Below are 22,653 nucleotides of genomic sequence, written 5' to 3' on the forward strand. Positions count from 1 at the left end.
AAACTTTTATTTTGGATGTGATTAATCATTTGACAGCCCTAAAAATATATTTTCAGAACACACAAAGTTTCAAATGACTTGGAACACTGTGCATTATTCATTTGAACTACTTTTTGGTGCTCAAGAGCTTCTATAACCATTCACTTTCATTATATAAAATAATGTGAACATTCTACCTAATGTCTCCTTTTATGTTTTGCAGAAGAAACACAGTCAGATGGGTTCGAACTTACGGCACAAGTCATTGGACCTCCAGTTCACCACCAGTCCCTTCTGTGCACACTCATGAGCGTATGCAGCAATAGTGTTACAAAAACATGCACAATCACCCACAGACGGACACGAGCATGTGTCCTGAGTACAGATGTCCCAGTACGGCTCCGGGTCCACCTGACATAGTCAGAGAAGTAAGTAAAAAAGCATAAGCAATAGAAGTAATGGCATGGCAATATATTTTTGACTGCAGTATGTTACCAACCACACTATTGCACTCCCTGAAGATGGTGCTGGTGAGCACACGGCAGGACTGCTCCACCGTCACCAGCTTCACCATGTCTGTGCTGCACTGAGACACAACCTGCATGCAGATGTCAAAATATGAGGTTATTTTATGCCTTTTTATGTTCTTAGTCACTGTAGGAATACATTCTAGGTCAGGCTGTGATGGCCATGAACTCACCGGAACAGCGTCAGCACAGCTGGGTCGAACTTTCCAGGAGTTTCCAAAGTCTGCAGCGTCCACCTCTATCTGATTACTGCTGCTTAGCAGATCATTATTCTGACTGCCGTCGAAATTTCCACAAAGGCCACAGACTTTCCCCTTAAACACACACATAAACCTGGTTTAAAATTAGATAAGCAATTTGTGTGAGCAGAGAATACGTGTGTGTGTATCATTAAACTGTACCATGGCAACAACTTGGGTTTGATCCACTTCGGGAACATGTAAAAATAATTTAGAAACCATATTGAATTTATCCATTTTGATTCATAAATTATTAACTCTAAAAATGATTTTATTAGAATTACCTTTTACTAAATGTGACCAAAAAAAAATCAATTTTGGGACATGTTCAAAGGTAAAAAATAATTTATAAATCATATTTAATTCATATATTTTGAAGCATAAAGGATTTCTGAATAACGTTTTGCTAAATATGGCATATTACGTTGGGGGACAAGCCCAAATATCTAATAATATTCAGTTTTTATTCATAAATAATTTTTAACCTTATTTAACTAATACAGTCAACAAAAAAAAGTAAAAATAAATCCTAAATCATATTTTCTGCATACATAAATCATTTTATTCATACATGTCCAAAACTCACTTTGGAGAGATGTTCAAATGTAAAAGAATAATTCAGAAATCATATTTAATTATTATTTTTTTCTTAAATATATATATATATATATATATATATATATTTCATTCATACATTTTATTATTATTATTATTATTATTATTATTTGAACTCTAAAATGCTTTTATTAAAATCACTTTTTTTAAATCATTTTGTGGACATTTTTTGTGTTTAAATTCATACATTTTTTACTTTTGAACTCTAAAAATGGGTTAACTTTTTGATAAATATGACATATCACTTTGGGGACATGCCCAAATATATAAAAAAATATTCTGAAGGCTTATAAATAAGGTCATAAATAATTTTTTTAGAAAGAAACCCAGGTAAAAATAATTCCTAAACCATATTTTATACATCATATTTTATACATTTTTTATCTGACCTTTTTAACTTTTTAATTTATTTTGTTAACTTATAATAAAACAAGATTTCACTTTAAGGACATTCTTAAATATAAAATGAATCAAAAATATTTTTAATTCATAAAATTTGATTCATACATGATTAAAATGTTAATTTAAAAATTATTTTTATTAGGGTTAACTCTGGGTAAATATGATAAAAACTCACTTTGGGCATATGCTAAAATTATAACTTTATTTCATTAAAAATGAAAAAAGTGTGTGTGTGTGTGTGTGTGTGTGTACCAAATGTCCCCACAAGGATAGGAATACCAGTAGATTTTGACCTTGTGGGGACATTTCTCAGGTCCCCATGAGGAAACAGGCTTATAAATCATGCACAATGAGTTTTTTTGATGAAGTAAAAGTGTGCACAATCTCCTGTGAGGGCTAGGTTTAGGTGTAGGGTAGGTGTAGGGCGATAGAAAGTACGGTTTGTACAGTATAAAAACCATTACGCCTATGGAATGTCCCCATAAAACATGTAAACCCAACGTGTGTGTGTGTGTGTGTGTGTGTGTGTGTGTGTGTGTGTGTGTGTGTGTGTGTGTGTGTGTGTGTGTGTGTGTGTGTGTGTGTGTGTTACCCTGTACTGTCCATTGATCTGCAGTGAGATTCGTGTTCCTGTGTCCCACGTGATGGAGATGTGTTTCCCCAGAAGGACGATGTAGTACTGTCCAGAGCGCACAATCTCAACGGCTATCTCTTTCAACACAGGCCTCTTCATCCTCACCTACAGTAGAAAAGAAAACAATGAAAAAGGTGGTCTGTATATGTCTACTTCACACAAGATGAAAAGTGATGAAATGTGTTTATTTGACCTCATTGTGTTCCATGACAATCAGTCCTCCCATGTACAACACTGTGATGCTTTTACTGCAGCGGTAGCCAGCGATCCCACAAGCCGAGTTTTCCACCAGAACCCTGAACGTGCCGTCCAAGCCGTTACAGTAATCCTGCTCACACAGAACGAGGGACAACAAGTCAATATAAAGGACAAATGAGGTAAAAGAGTGAGAAAACTAGGATATTGGCTTTACCTGAGCTAGTACATATTGACAAGGTCCAGGAAACGAGAACTTCAGTCCATCAAAGCTGATGTAGTGCGTCTCTCCAATTACACGACACACACCGTCACACACACGCTGCGTGCACTTCCATTGACGCTTCTCACAAACACTGGGACACAAAGGGAAATGCAATTGTAATAGAATAATTGGAATGTTTATACTTGATGTCTGCAACAAACAAAATGACATTGCAGTGTCAGTAAGAGCCATGATTGGCTGATTTACCAGGTGTTGCATTCCACATTAATGCTCTGTCCTGAGACGTAGGGACGGTTATTATGATAACAAGGGCACTGGTCTTGTGGAATGCATTCTTTTTTGTGTCGAACCTGCAAATAGCCAGAAAAATCAATTGTCTAACTGAAAATCAAAATCAACTGAACTTATTTGGATATTAAAAAAATGTGTGTTCCTGTTATAAACTGTGCTCCTCATGCATGCATATAACATACTATATCAAATGTCACACAAGTTTATGTATTTGGAAGGTGTAATGAAGTTTATACTTACAATGTTGATAGATAAGTTACATTTATAAAATGTAGTGAGTGAAAAGAATGACTGCTTACACAAATCACTTACACTACCAGTCAAAAGATTTTTTATGTTTTTAAAGTCTCTTCTGCTTACCAAGCCTGCATTTATTTGATCCAAAGTGCAGCAAAACTGGTAATTTTTTTAAAATATGTTTACTATTTAAAATAACTGTATTCTATTTGAATACAGTTTAAAATGTAATTTATTCCTGTGATTTCAAACATAAGTTTTTTAGCATCATTACTGATACTGACATAATCTTTCAGAAATCATTCTGATTTGCTGTTTTTCAGGTTTCTTTGATGAATAGAAAGTTCAGAAGAACAGCATTAATCTGAAATAAAAATCTTTTGTAACATTATATATGTCTTTATCATCACTTTTGAGCAATTTAAACATCCTTGCTAAATAAAAGTATTATTTTCTAGAATTTATTTAACACACACACACACACACACACACACACACACACACACACACACACACAATTATACTGACTCTAAGCTTTTGATTTGTATAGTGTATAATGTCACAAAAGCTTTTTATTTCAGATAAATGATGATCTTTGGATCTTTCTATTCATCAAAGAATCCTGAAAAAATATACTCAACAGTTTAAATAAATATTGATTATAATAATAATGATAAGAAAATGTTTCTTACTATACCATTCAAAAGCTGGGAAAAGAAATTATAGAAATGAATACTTTTATTTAGCAATGATGCTTTAAAATGATCAAAACTGATGATAAATGCATTTTTAATGGTACAAAATATTTCTGTATCAGATAAATCCTGTTTTTCTTTGCTGTTTTGAACATAATAGTAATAATAATGATTTCTGAAGGATCATGTGACTATCAATGATTCTAAAAATTCAGGTTTGAAATCACAGAAATAAATGACATTATTCAAATACAAAGCTTAAAAGTTATTTTAAATATTAAAAATCTGAAATATTTTTACTGTTTTTGCTTTGGCTCAAATAAATGCAGGCTTGGTGAGCAAAAGAGACTTCTTAAAAAAAAACATGAAAAGTCTTACTGTTCAAAAACTTTGACTGGTAGTGTAATTTTACAGTTAATAATATCACTTTATTATTATAAAAACTTCATTGAGTGTAATTAAAGTTTGTATAGAAATTCGTTTAGTTTAACCTTCAATAATATAGTCATGTAGTACCAACTGACTCTCATGTGTATTTTACAGCATTAGTTGTTGTTGTTTTTCCCTTGAGAAAATTTGCCATGTACTGCATCTGACATACATCCAAAATAATCAATATTCTGCAAGCTTCTGAATTAAAATTGAATTGAATCATGAAATTTGTATCAATGCTTAGCCCTAATCAATATTTAAGAGAGAAATGTTAAACAGTTCAATGCAGTGTTTCCTAGTGTTTACTCTTGCACTTACCGTTCCAGGTGGACACATGCAGCCAGACACACATCCCTGACTGACACACTCCAGGTCCAGATTTTGACAGGTCTTGGCACACTCTATCCCAGAATCCCTTCCGCTGTCACACTCAAACCTCTGCAGTGGAGGAGGACAAGAGATAGAGCGTCGTCCTACAGGTGAAACACACAAACTCATTATATGCACTTGTCTGAGCCACTTGACAATATTCTGTCCACTTGTGTTTCTCTGATTTGTTCAAGTGCAATTGTGCTCCACTAAAAGTGCGCAGAGATGTAAAAGTGGCGACATAGAAATACCTCTTGAAGAGGAATGTTCATCAAAGAAGAGATCAGACAGAGTAGATCCAGTGGCTTCATTAGAAGTGCATTGCATTGATCCACTCTCGCATACACTAAAAGAAAACATTAAGACAGAAAAACATCAACACTCACATTTAAAGGTGTAGTTTACTTTCAAAGCAAAAATGTACAGATAATGTACTCATCCCCTAGTCATCCAAGCTGACAAGTTTTTGTTTTCTCTCGTAAAGAATGTTTTTTAAGGGAAACATTTCAGGATTTCTCTCCATATAGTGGACTTCTATGGTGCCCCCGAGTTTGAACTTCAAAAATGCAGTTTAAATGCAGCTTCAAGGGGCTCTAAATGATCCCAGCCGAGGAAGAAGGGTCTTATCTAGCGAAATTTTTTATTTTATTTACAATTTAGATAGTTTTTAACCTCAAACACTCTGTGTATTCCAGTTCATGACAGTTAGGCTATGTCGAAAAACCTTCATCTCATTTTCTCCTCCAACTTCAAAATTGTCCTTCTGCACTGCAGAAGTACCGACCCAGTGTTTACAAAGTGAACGTGCAAAGAAGATCAAACACCCTTTACAAAAAGAGGTAAAACAGTGATGTAAGATGATTTTAAAGTTGGAGGAGAAAATGAGATTGGAGTTTTTCGACATACCCTAACTCTCATGAACTGGAATACACAGAGTACACACAGAGCCTAGCATTTGAGGTTAAAAAATATATAAACTGAATATTATTATTTTTTTTTTTTAAATAACTGATCATTTGCTAGATAAGACACTTCTTTCCTCGGCTGCGATCATTTAGAGCCCTTTGAAGCTGCATTTTGGAAGTTCAAACTCGGGGGCACCATAGAAGTCCATTATATGGAGAGAAATCCTGAAATGTTTTCCTTAAAAAATATAATTTCTTTACGACTGAAGAAAGAAAGACATGAACATCTTGGATGACAAGGGGTTGAGTACATTATCTGTACATTTTTGTTCTGAAAGTGAACTACTCCTTTAAAACAATAATACACACACATATAATAAAGTATTGTGTAAATGAATGTATTTTCCTGCTAACCAGATGGAGTGATGGTCACCAATCATGTCGTTGGGCTCAAAGATTTCTCCTTTGTGGTGGCATGAGCAGTGTTCGGGGGGCACACACTCGCCTGAGTCACTGAGGAAAAGTCCTTTGGGGCAGAAACAGCCTTCCTCACAGAAGCCACCGCAGTCACCGTCAGGCAGCGACAGAGAGCGGCACGTCTGATTACACACAGTCCCACATACCTCATACACCTGGTCGTTCGGACAGGTCAGTTCTGCCAAAGCACACATACAAATACACACACATTTGGTGTTCTGTCCTTATGGAGGCCTTCTGTTGACTTTTGTTATGTAAACCTTTATGCATTTTTAGATTTTGAATAACATATTAGTTTATTCAGCTGTTTAAAAATCAACATACATTTACTTCAGAAGCATAACGAGTCAACTTGTTTTCTGAAATAAAATTGGTGTAAGAAAGTCAAAACTTAATTCCAGAAAGGACAAAATATATTTACATTGGGAAATAACTGCCAACAAAAATATATTAAAATTAGGGAAAAATTAAATAAAAAATGTTTTAAAATGTATTTTTAATAATACAATTTATATGACACTTTCGTATAATAAAATTAGGGAAAATGTATTTAAATTTATTTTTAATAATACAATGTATATGGTAAATATATAACTTTTAGAGTCTGTCACCATGGATCATGCGAATGCTTTACTATTAATTTAATGTAATTTAATGCCAGTCTAGCTCCATTCTATTAACAAATACAAAATATCCTTTAATATTTCCTATTTCACCAGGAAATACATCACATTATGACACTAAAATGTGTAGGAAATGCAGTTTCATGTTGACATTAAATATTTCTGAATGCCTCAATTAGCAAACATTGCTATAGTGTTATTTTATTGTTATTGATAGTATTATATATTTATATTTGTATTATAGTTGTGGTTATATGGTTTTGTCAATAGTTTTTGTTAATATTTCAATGAGATTTTATGTTATATTTAATGTAATTTCAATATTGTTTAGTTTTATTACTTCTGTTGTTTTGTCATTTTTATTACTTTATTTTTTAAATATATCTATGTTTTTTAGCAATTTTTATTCATTGTTTTATTTTGCTAGTTTAAGTTAAACTAAACGAGCACTAGAAATATTGTTTTCACAAGCTAAAATTAAATACTTCAGTATTAAGTATTATTATTATTAAGTATTATTTTGTTTTATTAAAGCAAAATTGTTTTTTAATTGCTACAAACATATTCAAATTAGGGAAAAATTATTTACATAAATTTTTAATATTACATTTTATATGATAAATGTACAATTTATGTACTGTATGTGTATATGTGTGTGTGTGTATATATATATATATATATATATATATATATATATACTTGGTTTTGTCAATATTTTTTGTTCATATTTTAATTAGATTTTATTTGTACATTTAATGTAATTTTTTAGTTAGTTTTATTGCTTCAGTTTATTCATTTTTAGTTTATTTTTTAAATATATCTGTTTTTTTATCATTTTTATTTATTGATTTGTTTAGTTGTATTTATTCTGCTAGTTCAAGTTAAACTAAACGAACATTATAAATATTGCTTTTACAACTAGCTGAAATAAAATACTTTTTAAATTCAGTTTATTTTGAAATTGTTTTTTAATAGCTACAAACATTGTTTTATATATTCAAATTAGGGAAAACTATTTTAGATTTATTTTTAATATTACAATTAATATGATAAATGTATAATTTAAAAATATATAGTTATAGATATATCGTTTTGTCAATAGTTTTTTTATTGTAATTTTAATATTATTATTTTATTACTTCTGTGGTGTTTTGTTATTTTTATAACTTTATATCTGTATATGTTTTTTTTGTACTTGTTATATATTTTTCAGAAAACAAGACATAACATTTTCTCTTCTCACGTAAATGTATCTCAATTTCAGAAAGAAGATATATTTGTACTGAAAAATAAGATACAATACTAAGGAAAAGTAAAATACTGAGGAAAAAAATTGTATGGCATTTAAATGAGATATACCACAGTATCCATGTCCCCTCCAGTTGACTAGCACACCCTTGGCTGCGCAGGCGGCTGCATAGCTGTGAACAGCATCACACAGGCACTCTTGACCATCTGCGCAGGAGCAGACGTCATAGCGGCAGTTTTTCACATATGGCTCAGGGCTGACCATAAAATGACAGGGCTCAAACTTTGCAGAAAGCAGCACGGCACAGGCCTCTTCTGCAAAACGTACTGTAGACACAATACCACAGGTTACCTGATGGTCTTTGTTGCCCTCTGGTGTTTGTTGCATATAAAAATCATGACATCATACTTTTAAGCATCCAAACTCAGATGTTAATTCATATGCATTTGTAGTCTATAAATATGCATATTTTGCAGTGCCATTAACTAGTGTTTTTGAATGCAAAATTTACAAGTGGTGCCCCTTGAATATTTGTTCATATGCATGTATCAGTATGCGTATGTGCATGTTTATACCTCTCTTAGGGTTTAAACTGCAGGGATCTGAGGGCTGCAATTCAACATTGTCACAGTCTGCGTTCATCTTCCATGCGTTGCCGAATCCTTCGACACGCGTCTCCACCAGCCCACCCACTGTTAAGAAGTCGTCTCCTTGGTTACCATTATAATTACCGCACAGACCGCACGTTTTCCCAGCATAGGCTGGGTTTAGCTGCAGACACACACACACACACACACACACACACACACACACACATATGCTCACATATCAGGTTTGCAGCACAGGTGTATTTGATACATGTCCCAGATTCTGTATTTCACACATAGACTCTATTATATGTACATGGGGCGTATTTCAGCACCAAAACTCCCAGCATTCTCAGACAGACGACATCTGATCCAGACTGCTGGAAATTAGAGATAAAACTACTTTAAGGTGGTAGATTGTTTTACAGGGTTTCTGGATGATCGAAACTGGTCCTTAGCTAAATCAAACTGGTTTAGGTGATTGAAAGAAGGTGTTTGGTAGAATGTTCACACTGCTCTTTTCCATACAGTAAATATAAATATGAAGAAAATATATCATAATTATTATATAAGTGCTCCATACAATTATATTCCAATGTGTTTTGAGGTGCAATGTTTAAATGTATTTCAAAGTAAATATATGACTAAAAATTATATTTTTTTCTCACAGAAAGCAATCATATGGCCTAAGATGGTGCTTTTTTAAAATACTTTAAGAAGCTGTACAACATCAATATTAAGTTTTTTTGTAGCATAGTGCTCAGAATTTTCTTTTTTTTATTTAACAGGAAAATTAAGGTTTGGAATGACATAAGAATAAGTAAATGATGACCAGTCTTATTTTTTTTTACTAGTGTTTTTAGTGTTTATATTTATATTTTTAATTACCTTAAATTTTTATAATTTCATTTTTCTATTTTAATTTACATTGTTGGTGCTTGTGTCAGTTTTATTTTTTATGTTATAATTTTTAATTTAATTTTTAATTTTTGTATTTTTTTTTACTTGGTTATTTAAGTTAAACAAGTTGGCAAAACCAAATTTGTAATTTTCTTTTGAAGTTTTTATGCTTTTAATGTAAAATTTATATTTTCTTCTTTTTTAACAGTTTAAATTGAAATTTTTAGTTTTAGATTTTTACATTTTTCATTTATTGGGCAAATGTTTATTATTTTTAATTTTATTTTGTATTTTTTAATTTAGCTTTAATTTATTTTTATTTTAGTTTTGGTCATTTTTGTAAGTAAACTTGGTTATTTCAGTTAGTTGGCAAGGCAAAAATTATAATTTTCTTTTAAATTTTTATATTTTTAATCTAAAATTTATATTCTATTCTATTTCAGCATTTTATAATTACATTTTATTCCTTTTTAAATGTTTTTTTTTTATTTTTTGTTTTAGTTAACAATAACAATGATGACACATTATTTAGTTTTAGCCATTTTGTACTAAAACTTGGATATTTCAGTTAGATGGCAAGGCAAAATTGGCAAGGAATCTTCTTTTAAAGTTTTTATGTTTTTAATCAAAAATTTAAATTTTATTCTATATCAGCATTTTTAATTAGACTTGATTTAATTAAATTTAAATAAATTGAATACGTATTTTGAATGTTTTTTTAACAGTTTATAACATAACTGATGATGGCACATTTTTCATTTATTGGGTAAACCTTTGGCTTTTTTATTTTTACATTTGGCTAATTTATCTTTAATTCATTTTTATTTTACTTTTGGTAATTTTTGTACTTTGTTATTTCAATATTATTTTTATTTTCAATAATTATTTTTAGTTGGCAAGGCAAAATGTATAATTTTCTTTTAAAGTTTTTATGTTCTTAATCCAAAATGTATGTTTTATTCTATTTCAACATTTTTTAAATAAAATTTAATTTTTGAATTTATTTATAGAATTTATTTTGTTTAATAAATTTTTTTAACAGTTTAGGTTTTAATTTTTAGTTTTAGTTAACAATAACAACACTAATGACACATTTTTCATTTATTGGGTAAACTTTTTTCATTTTTATATTCAATTTAGCTTTTTAATTTTTTTTATTTATCAGGTAAACTTTTTCTTTAACCTTCTTAGAACTGGTTGAGCTTGACCACGTTAAGCTGTTATAGCCTGTATTTTCCAGCAGTACACACTTACCCTGAGCAAAACACGTCCTCTGCCATCCCAATCCAGATGTAGATCATCACCATAACGCAATCTCACAGAAGACAACACAGTATTCTGGATTCTTAATGCACCTACACACAAACACATCATTGCTATGCAGTGCTATGATTTGCACACCTCTATTATTACACTACAACTGTCCATGTGTTTGAAGAAAAATGCATCTGTATGTACTCTGCATTTCATGCTGACAGACCATTAATTAGGGGCGTCTGCACGTCCATTCCATCCACAGAGACCACGCCCCCATGCTTGAGGCGAACCGTCTGATTGGCCAGATCATGGAACCTCAGTGTAATTGACCGTGTGCAGACAGCATCTTGGTCATCAGCACACTTGAACAGAAAAATACAGCCATAAGCACACAGCCAAACAAACCAGCATGTGTATATACAGTACCATAAGGAAGATTTCAGACCTGTGCAGTCTCAATGATGACAGAAAAAGAGTTGCTCTGGCAGTCTTTAGCCAGAAGATACTGACAAATACCACTGAAGGTGAAGAACTTATTGTCAAAGGTCTTATAATGGGACTGTCCTGTCACCAGACACTCCCCTAAAGAGAGACAGAGCAAGAAACCAATTAGAAAACAATGTCTATATAATTTATACAGATGAGGTCAAAAGTTTACACCCCCCTTTTCAGAATCTACAAAATGTTAATTATTTTACCAAAATAAGAGCCATCATACAAAATGCATGTTATTGTTCATTTAGTACTGACCTAAATAAGATATTTCACATAAAATATGTTTACGTGTAGTCCACAAGAGAAAATAATTCCACAAGAGAAAATAGTTGAATTTATAAAAAATTACCCCATTCAAAAGTTTACATCCCCTTGTTTTTCCTTTTGGAGCATCAGTGAGCATTAACCTTCTGTAATAGTTGCATATGAGTCCCTCAATTGTCCTCAGTGTGAAAATGTGGATCTCAAAATCATACAGTCGTTGTTGGAAAGGGCTCAAATACACAAAAATGCTGGAAAACCAAAAAAATTTTAGGACCTGAAGAATTTTTCTGAAGAACAGTGGGCAGTTTAACTGTTCAGGACAAACAAAGGACTCATGAACAACTATCACTAAATAAAAAAAACACAGCTGTGGATTATTCAGGTAAGAACATTGTATTAAGAATCAAGTATATGTAAACTTTTGAACAGGGTCATTTTTATAAATTCAACTATTGTTTTCTCTTGTGGACTATGTTTAAACATCTTTTATGTGAAATTTTTTATTCAGGTCAGTACTAAATAAACAATAACATGCATTTTGTATCATCCCTCTTACTTTGGTAAAATAATTAACATTTAGCAAATTCTGAAAGGGGAATGTAAACTTTTGACTTTTGACAACTATATCTATATAATAGTTATATATCAATAATGTAACGTTTGCTAACTAAGGCATTAGGAAATATTTAATGTCATTTTAGTGTCATAATATGACATATTTCCTGGTGAAATAGGATATTTTTGTATTTCCTAATAGAATTGAGCTTACATGAAATTAATAGTTAAAAGTTACAAATTCACATTTACCAGGGCAGTCTTCGTTGGTGCATTCCCATGATCCATGGCGACAGATGCTAAATGTTAAGTTAAGTTTAAGTTAATGTGTACAGATATAGCAGCCACAAATATTTGAATGCATTGTTTTGTAATGTGCACATATGCAGAGGTGTAAAATACTTGAGTAATTTTACTTGATTACTGTACTTAAGTATTATTTTTGGGGATTTGTACTTTAATCAAGTACAATTTAAACTGACTACTTGTACTTTTACTTGATTACATTTCTGAAGAAAAAAACAGTACTTTTTACTCCTTACAATTTTATTTTATCTTAAAAAGTACATTACATTTTTATTTCATCTTATGCACATTAAATATGGTAAACAGAAGAGAATTAATCAAATTAGGTGCAAATAATTATCAATATTTGCTGAGAAAAAAACTTGAAGTGCCCCAAATAGACAATTAAAAGATCAATTATCCTTTTAGACAGTGACGTTTAATAGACACCACAAAAAGTGGCCTTTCAAAGTGTTAATGTTGTTTGTTTAATTCTATGACTCTTCTCATTAATTTAACACATTGTATTCTGTCTGGAATATGTATTATGTCTCTGCATCAAATCTTGCTCTTCAAAAGGATAATTCACCCAAAAATGAAAATTCTCTCATCATTATCTGAACCTCTGTCATGCCAGATGTTCATGACTTCCTTTCTTCAGATGAACACAAGCAAAGATTTTTAGTAAATATAATGCAAGGGGACAGGAACACTTCAGAAACCACACAAAGTGAACATGACGGTCAAGTTTAAAATATTAGTCTTTGTATTTTTCTTACATATCTTACATCACTTCACTTAAGGAGACCCTGATTCATTACCAGTGGTTGCCTGAGTTACTGTCATATTCATTTGTGTATAGTTTTTTGTCATTTTTAGATGTCCCATACACTTGCATTATATGGAAAGTAGTTTTTTTTTTCTTTTTTTTGAAAACTCTTAGTTTGTGTTCATCTGATAAATGAAAGTCATATGGGATGGCATGAGAGTGGAAAGGATGGAGTTTCCTTTTAATACCTTTCCCTGTTTGTTTTTTTTCGGTGTTCTGTGCTTCATTTTTATTGCTGTTGTGGCACTAGATATATGTGACCCTGGACCACAAAACCAGTCATAAGGTTAAATTTTACAAAACTGAGATGTATACATCATATGAAAGCAATAAATAAGATTTCTATTGATGTATGGTTTGTTAGGATAGGACAATATTTGGCCGAGATACATCTATTTGAAAATCTGGAATCTGAGGGTGCAAAAAAATCAAATTACTGAGAAAATCACCTTTAAAGTTGTCCAAATTAAGCTCTTAACAATGCATATTACTAATCAAAAATTACATTTTGATATATTTACAGTAGGAATTTTACAAAATATCTTCATGGAACATGATCTTTACTTAATTTCCTAATGATTTTTGGCATAAAAGAAAAATCTAAAATTTTGACCCATACAATGTATTTTTGACTATTGCTACAAATATACCCCAGCGACTTAAGACTGGTTTTGTGGTCCAGGGTCACATATGTGTTTGACCTCTGCCATTGCATTTTTGCATCTTTCTCTCCCTTTAATCATACTTCTGTATGTCTGTCAGTACTTTTACTTTTTTAATACTTGAGTACAATTTTAAGTTGTACTTTTTTACTTTTACTCAAGTATGTTTTTGGCCAGATACTTGTACTTTTAATTGAGTAAAATTTTCACTGAGTATCTGTACTTTCACTTGAGTAAAATTTTTGAGTACTTTTTACACCTCTGCACATATGTGTTTGTTTGTTTGTGTGTGTGTGTGTGTGTGTGTGTGTGTGTGTGTGTGTGTGTGTGTGTGTGTGTGTGTGTGTGTGTGTGTGTGTGTGTGTGTGTGTGTGTGTGTGTGTGTGTGTGTGTGTGTGTGTGTGTCTGTGTCCCACCATGTGTTGCAGTCCTGCGATATGGAGGAAGCAGGAGGGTAGCGGCGTCCAGCATGTGTGCAGGAGCATTGAGAGACGTCAACACAGCGATCTCCATCCAACACCTTTCCCGCTGACACATACATTTCAAACATTCAACACTGAGCAGGAAACTAAGCAGACTACAAAAATAACCCTTCGTGGTCAGTATCTGTGTCTTGTTTTTTAGTCTAAAGATGAATTTACACTACCAGTCAAAAGTTTTAGAACAGTAAGTAATGTATTTTAAAGTCTCTTCTGCTCAATAAGCCAGCATTTATTTGATCCAAAGTACAGCAAAACCAGTAAAATCTTGAAATATTTTTACTATTTAAAATAACTGCTTTCTAATTGAATACATTTTAAAATGTAATTTATTCCTGTGATTAAACCTTAATTTTCAACATTATTAGTCAGAATCAGAATCAAAATGAGCTTTATTGCCTGGTATGTTTACATTTACGTACAAAAGTCCAGTCTTCAGTGTCATGTGATCCTTCAGAAATCATTCTAATATTCTGATTTGCTGTTCAAGAAACATTTATTATTATTATTATTATTATTAATATTTAAAACAGTTGATTTTTTTCAGGATTCTTTGATGAATAGAAAGACCCAAAGATCAGCATTTATCTGAAATAGAAAACTTTTGTAACATTATACACTATACTGTTTAAAAAGTTTGGAGTCAGTATTTTTTGGCGGGAGGAAAGAAATTCTAGAAATTAATACTTTTATTTAGCAAGGATGCTTTAAATTAATCAAAAGTGATGATAAGGACATTTATAATGTTACAAAAGATTTTGATTTTACATAAATGCTGTTCTTCTGAACTTTCTATTCATCAAACAAACCTGAAAAAATTATACTCAGCAGTTTTCAACATAATAATAATAAATGTTTTTTGAGCAGAAAAACAGAATATTAGAATAGTTTCTTTCCGTAATGATGCTAAAAAAATCAGTTTTGAAATCACAGGAATAAATTACATTTTTAAAATATATTCAAATACCAAAACAGTTATTTTAAATAGGATCAAATAAATGCAAGCTTGGTGAGCAGAAGAGACTTCTTTAAAAAGCATAAAAAATCTCTCTGTTCAAAAACTTTTGACTTCTGTATATATAAAAATGATATAAATGTCTTAACTGTCTCTTTACTGTACAAATCCTTCTAGATTGGTGGACCGGTATCTCTCTCACCTGGACAGTTGCACCCGTCAACACACTCCTCCTTGCAGACTTCCTGGATGTTTACATTCTGACAGGAAGTGGAGCAGGTCGGGGTGCAGTCGCTGTACTCCATGCCAATAGGACACTTTGGGGCTGAGCAAATGGAAACATACATTAGACTGTGAAATGTATTTATACAATTGTGAAAGTGAGTATGTATGTATTACTCACAGCATTGGCTCTGTACATGCCAGTTGGACAGTGTTATTCCGCGACTGGCGCAGGTACGGGCGTATTCCAGCATGGCCTGGCACACACAGTCTTCTCCCGTACTGCAGTGACAGGCGTCAGACTCACACATGGACACAAACGCAGCCGCGTCCACGAGGTGAGCACAACGCAGGTACAGCGCAGAGCTGCTCATGGCCTCACACCGTGACATCTGATCCTGAAACACACACATACATGCTCAGAAACATCCCAAAGATGTTATCTGTATGATAATGCACTTAGAAGGTTGTTTTTGTTTTGCAGGTGAGCGTCTGACTTTAGCTGATTCTCCAGTGCTGTTGCAGCTCTGAGACGGGGGCAAGACACGTTTACAGGGTTCATCTGCTCCTTTCATGGCCCAGGAGTTTGCAAAGTCATATGGATCATCTGTCAGAAAACCTGAAACAAACACATTTATAAATATATGTATGAAGCTCATGAAGAATATGATTTGCTCAAAGTTTATTCCATTTATTTACTTATAATAATAATAATAATATAATAATAATTTAATTATAATTACCTGGACCACAAAACCAGTCTTAAGTAGCACAGGTATATTTGTAGCGATAGCCAACAATACATTATATGGGTTAAAATCATTAGGATATTAAGCACAGATCATGTTCCATGAAGATATGTTGTCACTTCTCTGCCGTAAATATATCAAAACTCAATTTTTGATTAGTAATATGCATTGCTAAAAACTTAATTTGGACAATTTTAAAGGTGGTTTTCTCAATATTTAGATTTTTTTTTTTTGCACCCTCAGATTCCAAATTTTCAAATAGTTGTATCTCAGCCAAATATCGTCCTATCCTAACAAACCATATACATATATATGGAGTTATAATTATGAATTATAAAAAAAAAAGGTTTTATTTTAAAATTACATACAGTACAGACCAAAAGTTTGGACACACCTTCTCATTTTAGGTGTGTCCAAACTTTTGGTCTGTACTGTAGATATGAATTCAACTGAAAAAACTTGTGAAAAAATATCTTTCAGCTGGTCAAATAGCAAATAGCAAATAGTGGAGCTCTGCAGCCACCTACTGGTAAAAGTTATTTGTAGTTGTTTTTTTTTTTACTTTTAAAACTGGATTTTTCAAAAGATGGGCAAAATCTTACATTAAACCATGTGAAATTATCCATGTTATCCCCATGAATTAAAGTTAGAAATGTGGGTCTTTTATAAAGTGTATTTTACATAAAAAAGCAGTTTTTGTATAAAAACCCATTTTAAAAATATTTATTTATTAATTTATATATATTTAAAAAATATTACTAACCCACTGAAAACTGCACAAATGTAGAGTAAAAACTGTAATAATAAAAAAAAAAATATATATATATACAGTGCAGACCAAAAGTTTGGACACACCTTCTCATTCATTTGACAAACTTTTGGTCTGTACTGTATATATATATATATTTGAGTTATATTTAAATTAAGCTAAAAGTCAGATATTTTTCTTGTTATTTATTATTAGTATTATTTTCATGTATTATATATATATATATATATATATAATGAAATATATTTAAAATGGTTGTTAAAAATCAGATACAAATAATAAAATATTGTATTTTTTATTTTTTAATTGCAGTAATGTGAAAAACATTTTTCTTATTATTATTATTATATTTTCAATATTTAGAATAACAAAAAATGTTTATCCATATACATATACATATACACATATATATATACATATATATTATATATATATATAATATTAAAATATGTATAATATGTATAATATTTTATTATTTTCATTGCCATGTTGAAAAAATATGTTTTTAATTATTTTCTTTTAAATTATTTTTATTAATTTATTTAATTTTAATTAAAAAATCAGCTAATTTTGAAAGGGAAACTCCAAAATAAGTTTAAAAAAAGCTTTTAAAAATCAGATAGAAAAAATAAAATTAATATTATTTATTTTATTTTTTTGCAATAATGTGGAAAAAAAAACTGTTTTTTTAAATGATTATTTTCTTTATTATTTTCGTATTCCTCTTTATTATTATTATTTTTATTATTATTTTTCAATATGTATAATAATAAGAAAATGTTTATCCATATATATATATATATATATATATATATATATATATATATATATATATATATATCATTGAAAAAGAAATTATTTATAAATATATAAATATTTATAAAATATTATAAATATTCTCATTGCCATATTAAAATGTTTTTTATTATTTTCTGCTCATTTTGACAGGAAAACTTGAAAATAAATGAATCATCCAGAAACATGAGATGTTTTTGTTTTAAATGTTATATTTAGAGCTTGTTGGGGAATGTGCTTCAATTTTCTGTCATGAAAATTATGTCAAAATGCTAACTTAACGCTATACATTTTTTATTTAGGGTGTAATTTAACCAGAACACATTCTTCTCAGGCTTCACCTGTTTAAACATGTTATCTTTCAGCTCTGCATACACAAACACCACCTCTGTATCATGCGGTCGACTTGCGTATAAGATATAAGATATTGTTCTAAATGTAAACACAGCTGATAAGTGCACCATCAAAAAGCTCTAAAACAGAACGATGACAGGGCAGACATACAGTATCTCTCAAACACACACGCAAGGCTCTGTAACAAAGAGCTTTCTACTGAAACGTTCTAATGTTTTGTCTTCAGGACGAACACAGACGCCACCTATTTCCCCAGCTCGTATTAATCAGCATCCTGTGCACTGCTTTTAACACATCTTACCAAAAGAGAGTGTGAGAGGTATGTTTCTGTGTTCTTTCCTGCATTCATGTCTCACCTTCCTGTGCAGTGTATTCATCTTCCACCAAATAATTGTAGTTTCCACACAGGCCGCACGTACGGTTGCTGTGCTGCTTGGCAAGCGTTAGTTGGATGTTACGTGAGGGGTCTATACGGATGGAGAACCCGAACTCTTCACTCCATAATCGAATGTATCCCAGCTCATATCCTGCGAACACAGAGCTTGATGCATACGGCAATGGGAGCCTGGAGGGGATTTTAGTTTTTTAGTTTTTTTTTTTTTCAGTTTATCATTTACATCTGAAATTCAGTTAGCAATCCATAACCATTTCCTTTTATATTTTGACTTGGAAATTTACAATTTGTACCTCTCTGCTCCCTGTGACAGCGTCCCATCAACAGAGAGGTGAAGCTCGAAGAATTCTCCCAGAAACAAAGTCACTCCTTTCCTCTTTCCATGAGAGAAGTCACCTAGACGTAAACACACAGACAAAAGACGGCATTTTATCATCTTGACACTGTACAAACTTTGCCATAGCTTGTTTAATTCATGAAAACCTGTGTTTGTGTTTGTGTGTGTGTGACTGGCTTTTACCCAGTATGGAGTAGCTTCTGTGCTGGCAGTCTCCCGCCAGCATATAGCTGCAGTCTCCAGGGAACTCATAAATCACACCGTCAAATGTGTGTATATGCTGCCGGCTAAACAGACTACAGCGACCAGACCCCTCGACTGACACCAAACCTACAGAACAAAGAGGTAAAGAGAGTCAGCCACTTGCAAGCTAGCTTTTAATCAAAGCAACAACTAATGTTTTGCATTTATTTGATCAAAAATACAGTAAAAGCAGTAATATTGTGAAATATTATTACAGTTTTAGTATTTTAATGTATTTTAGAATGTAATTTATTCCTGTGATGGCAAAGCTGAATTTTCAGTGGCAAATTATCCTTCAGAAGTGATTCTAATATGCTGATTTGGTGCTCAAGAATAACATGTATTATTATTATATAATTGAAAACAGCTGCTAATATACAGTTGAGGTCAAAAGTTTACATACACTTGCAGAATCTGCAAAGGTGATTTTACCAAAATAAGAAGGATCATGACCTATAATTTAGTACTGATCTTAAAAAAGATTTTAAATTTATACATAGTCCACAAGAGAAAATAATAGTTGAATTTATAAAAATGACCCTGTTCAAAAGTTATCTGATTGTTTAGTGATTTTTGTTTTTGAGTCCTTTGTTTGTCCTGAACAGTTAAACTGCCTGCTGCTCTTAAGAAAAGTGCCACAAATTATTAGATTTTCCAGCATTTTTGTGTATGTGAACCCTTTCCAACAATGACTGTATGATTTTAAAATCCAACTGAGGGACTCATATGCAACTATTACAGAAGGTTCAAACACTCACTGATGCTTCAGAAGGAAACACGATGCATTAAGAGCCGGGGGTGAAAACTTTTGAACTGAATGAAGATGTGTACATTTTTCTGATTTTACCTGAATATCATTTTTTTTTCATTCAGTACTGCTCTTCAGAAGCTAAAGAAGATACTTACATGTGTCCCAGAAAACAAAATAAGTTAAATTTACCCTGATCTTTAAATTCCAAAAGTTTTCACCCCCAGGTTCTTAATGCATTGCGTTTCCTTCTGAAGCATCAGTGAGCATTTGAACCTTTTGTAATAGTTGCATATGAGTCCCTCAGTTGTCCTCAGTGTGAAAAGATGAATCTTATAATCATACAGTCATTGTCGGAAAGCGTTCAAATGTTCAAAAATGCTAAAAAACACAGAATTTGTGGGACCTGAAGGTTTTTTTTCTGAAGAACAGAAATCAGGTCAGTACTAAATAAAAAGTAACATGCATTTTCTATGATCCCTCTTATTTTGGTAAAATAATTAACATTTTGCAGATTCTTCAAGTTGTATGTAAACTTTTGACTCCAACTGTATTTGTTTTGTTTTTCGGGGTTTAATTATGAATAGAAAGTATTAAAAAAAGGTGTTTATTTAAAAAAAAATCAAATTTTCACAATGTAATGCATCCTTGCTAAAAAAAGTTTTGAAACAGTTCTAAACAAAACCAACAGACAAGAGATGAAAACATGCACAAATGTTTAAATCTAACCTGAAAAACTCAAGGCGAAAACCCACAGGATTCTGCTCCATCCTTTCCATCTGCACGGTTTCATCTGATTAAAAAAAGAAAAAGAAATCATAAGAGACTTAGCCCAGTTTCTAATCACCTCAACCACCCAGAACACCCTAGAAAGCATACAATACTGTATTGCAATGTTTACTTTTTTTTAGTAAAGGGTGCACAGTTGCTGGCAATCAAAATATATTTAGGTGAGCATGTGGGGGTTTCATTTAGTGACAAATAATAGCACGAGCTAAGACAAAAGTTCAGCTGGATGTGTGAAACAAAGCAGAAATCTCTGAGCACCTACAAATCTGTCAGAGAGTTTTAGACGGGTCATGTATTCCACGTAGACGGCACAGAAACAATGCTGTTATTTTTGAGCATTAGCTAAGTATGAGAAAAACAAGCGTTAATACAGTATATTCACAAACACCCACTGTATTTTCAATGCATGCTTAAATAGCGAAACCTTAAACAAATAAACAGATGTGCACTACTTCAGACAAGGATTAGAAATAATCACAGAAACAAATACATATTTAGGACAGCGTGCTGACAGTGTGACACCTGTTACCTTTGACCTCTAACCTCTGCCCAGCTGCAGGCTCCCAGCAACAGGTTCACTGAAGTGCTTTGCTGTCCAAGGTCTTCTCTGTCCAGTGTCTCACAATCCTGAAGACATGACTGGAACCTAGTTTAGAAGAAAAGAAACGCTTTATAAGAACGAGAGAGGGAGGGATGGTGTGATTTCCGTTTTCAAACTCATTAAGGAGAGGACAATAGGAGGAAGTCTGGGCATTGGAGGAACTGAAGGATTAGTCTGGCAGTGAAGACAGATAAGACAAACCAACAGAGGACATTAGTGCCAAGCCAAACAGCACACACACGCACACGTACACAAACCGCAGCATATGCAGGGAGTTCTCAGCCTCTGTGATGTAACTTGTCTCTGATATTGATGGATTAACTGCTGGAAAAACCTCAGTGCGACAGTGTGTTCAGAGCATGTTCACATGAACTCTTAACACATGCATTCATAATTAATATAGTTTTTATGCTACCTTTTGTTGTTGATCCTGAACTTGCTGGAAAAACATGAAGTTCATGTCCTAAATCATAGCCTTGCTTCAGGCCCTTCAGGTCATCCAAGATGTACAGTCGTGGCCAAAAGTTTTGATAATTACATAAATATTGGAAATTGGAAAAGTTGCTGCTTAAGTTGTTATAATAGCAATTTGCATATACTCCAGAATGTTATGAAGAGATGAATTGCATAGTCCTTCTTTGCCATGAAAATTAACTTAATCCCGAAAAAAACTTTCCACTGCATTGTTAAGAAGGCTTCAAGGCGTCCAAGAAAGTCCAGCAAGCGCCAGGATCGTCTCCTAAAGAGGATTCAGCTGCGGGATCGGAGTGCCACCAGTGCAGACTGCAGAGCTTGCTCAGGAATGGCAGCAGGCAGGTGTGAGCGCATCTGCACGCACAGTGAGGTCAAGACTTTTGGAAGATGGCCTGGTGTCAAGAAGGGCAGCAAAGAAGCCACTTCTCTCCAAAAAAAAACATATCAGGGACAGATTGTTCTTCTGCAGAAAGTATGGCGAATGGACTGCTGAGGACTGGGGCAAAGTCATATTCTCCGATGAAGCCTCTTTCCGATTGTTTGGGGCATCTGGAAAAAGGCTTGTCCGGAGAAGAAAAGGTGCGCGCTACCATCGGTCCTGTGTCATGCCAACAGTAAAGCATCCTGAGACCATTCATGTGTGGGGTTGCTTCTCATCCAAGGGAGTGGGCTCACTCACAATTTTGCCCAAAAACACAGCCATGAATAAAGAATGGTACCAAAACACCCTCCAACAGCAACTTCTTCCAACAATCCAACAACAGTTTGGTGAAGAACAATGCATTTTCCAGCACGATGGAGCACCGTGCCATAAG

The 22,653-nt window shown here is 32.6% G+C and overlaps 1 protein-coding gene across 1 annotated transcript in view; it reads right to left on the minus strand.

Annotated features, from left to right (window-relative positions):
- vwf (von Willebrand factor) overlaps positions 1-22,445 on the minus strand; it is a 40,220-nt gene extending 17,775 nt beyond the window's left edge. Inside the window, exons 1-26 of the mRNA XM_073850212.1 lie at positions 22,429-22,445; positions 21,307-21,409; positions 20,704-20,767; positions 19,167-19,313; positions 18,940-19,042; positions 18,609-18,817; positions 16,083-16,204; positions 15,767-15,983; positions 15,566-15,688; positions 14,346-14,457; positions 12,406-12,452; positions 11,285-11,421; positions 11,063-11,201; positions 10,837-10,937; positions 8,671-8,866; positions 8,206-8,421; positions 6,161-6,401; positions 5,093-5,187; positions 4,791-4,945; positions 3,064-3,167; positions 2,809-2,947; positions 2,590-2,724; positions 2,355-2,501; positions 680-820; positions 479-577; positions 230-390 (exon numbers count right to left, since the gene is read on the minus strand). Coding sequence (XP_073706313.1) covers positions 230-390; positions 479-577; positions 680-820; positions 2,355-2,501; positions 2,590-2,724; positions 2,809-2,947; positions 3,064-3,167; positions 4,791-4,945; positions 5,093-5,187; positions 6,161-6,401; positions 8,206-8,421; positions 8,671-8,866; positions 10,837-10,937; positions 11,063-11,201; positions 11,285-11,421; positions 12,406-12,452; positions 14,346-14,457; positions 15,566-15,688; positions 15,767-15,983; positions 16,083-16,204; positions 18,609-18,817; positions 18,940-19,042; positions 19,167-19,313; positions 20,704-20,767; positions 21,307-21,409; positions 22,429-22,445 — 3,470 coding nt within the window. The remainder of the gene's footprint in view (positions 1-229; positions 391-478; positions 578-679; positions 821-2,354; positions 2,502-2,589; positions 2,725-2,808; positions 2,948-3,063; positions 3,168-4,790; positions 4,946-5,092; positions 5,188-6,160; positions 6,402-8,205; positions 8,422-8,670; positions 8,867-10,836; positions 10,938-11,062; positions 11,202-11,284; positions 11,422-12,405; positions 12,453-14,345; positions 14,458-15,565; positions 15,689-15,766; positions 15,984-16,082; positions 16,205-18,608; positions 18,818-18,939; positions 19,043-19,166; positions 19,314-20,703; positions 20,768-21,306; positions 21,410-22,428) is intronic.
- Between the last annotated feature and the right edge of the window lie 208 nt (positions 22,446-22,653).

The sequence above is a fragment of the Garra rufa genome, chromosome 11, assembly GCF_049309525.1.
Source record: "Garra rufa chromosome 11, GarRuf1.0, whole genome shotgun sequence".
In the NCBI taxonomy this organism is placed as follows: domain Eukaryota; kingdom Metazoa; phylum Chordata; class Actinopteri; order Cypriniformes; family Cyprinidae; genus Garra; species Garra rufa.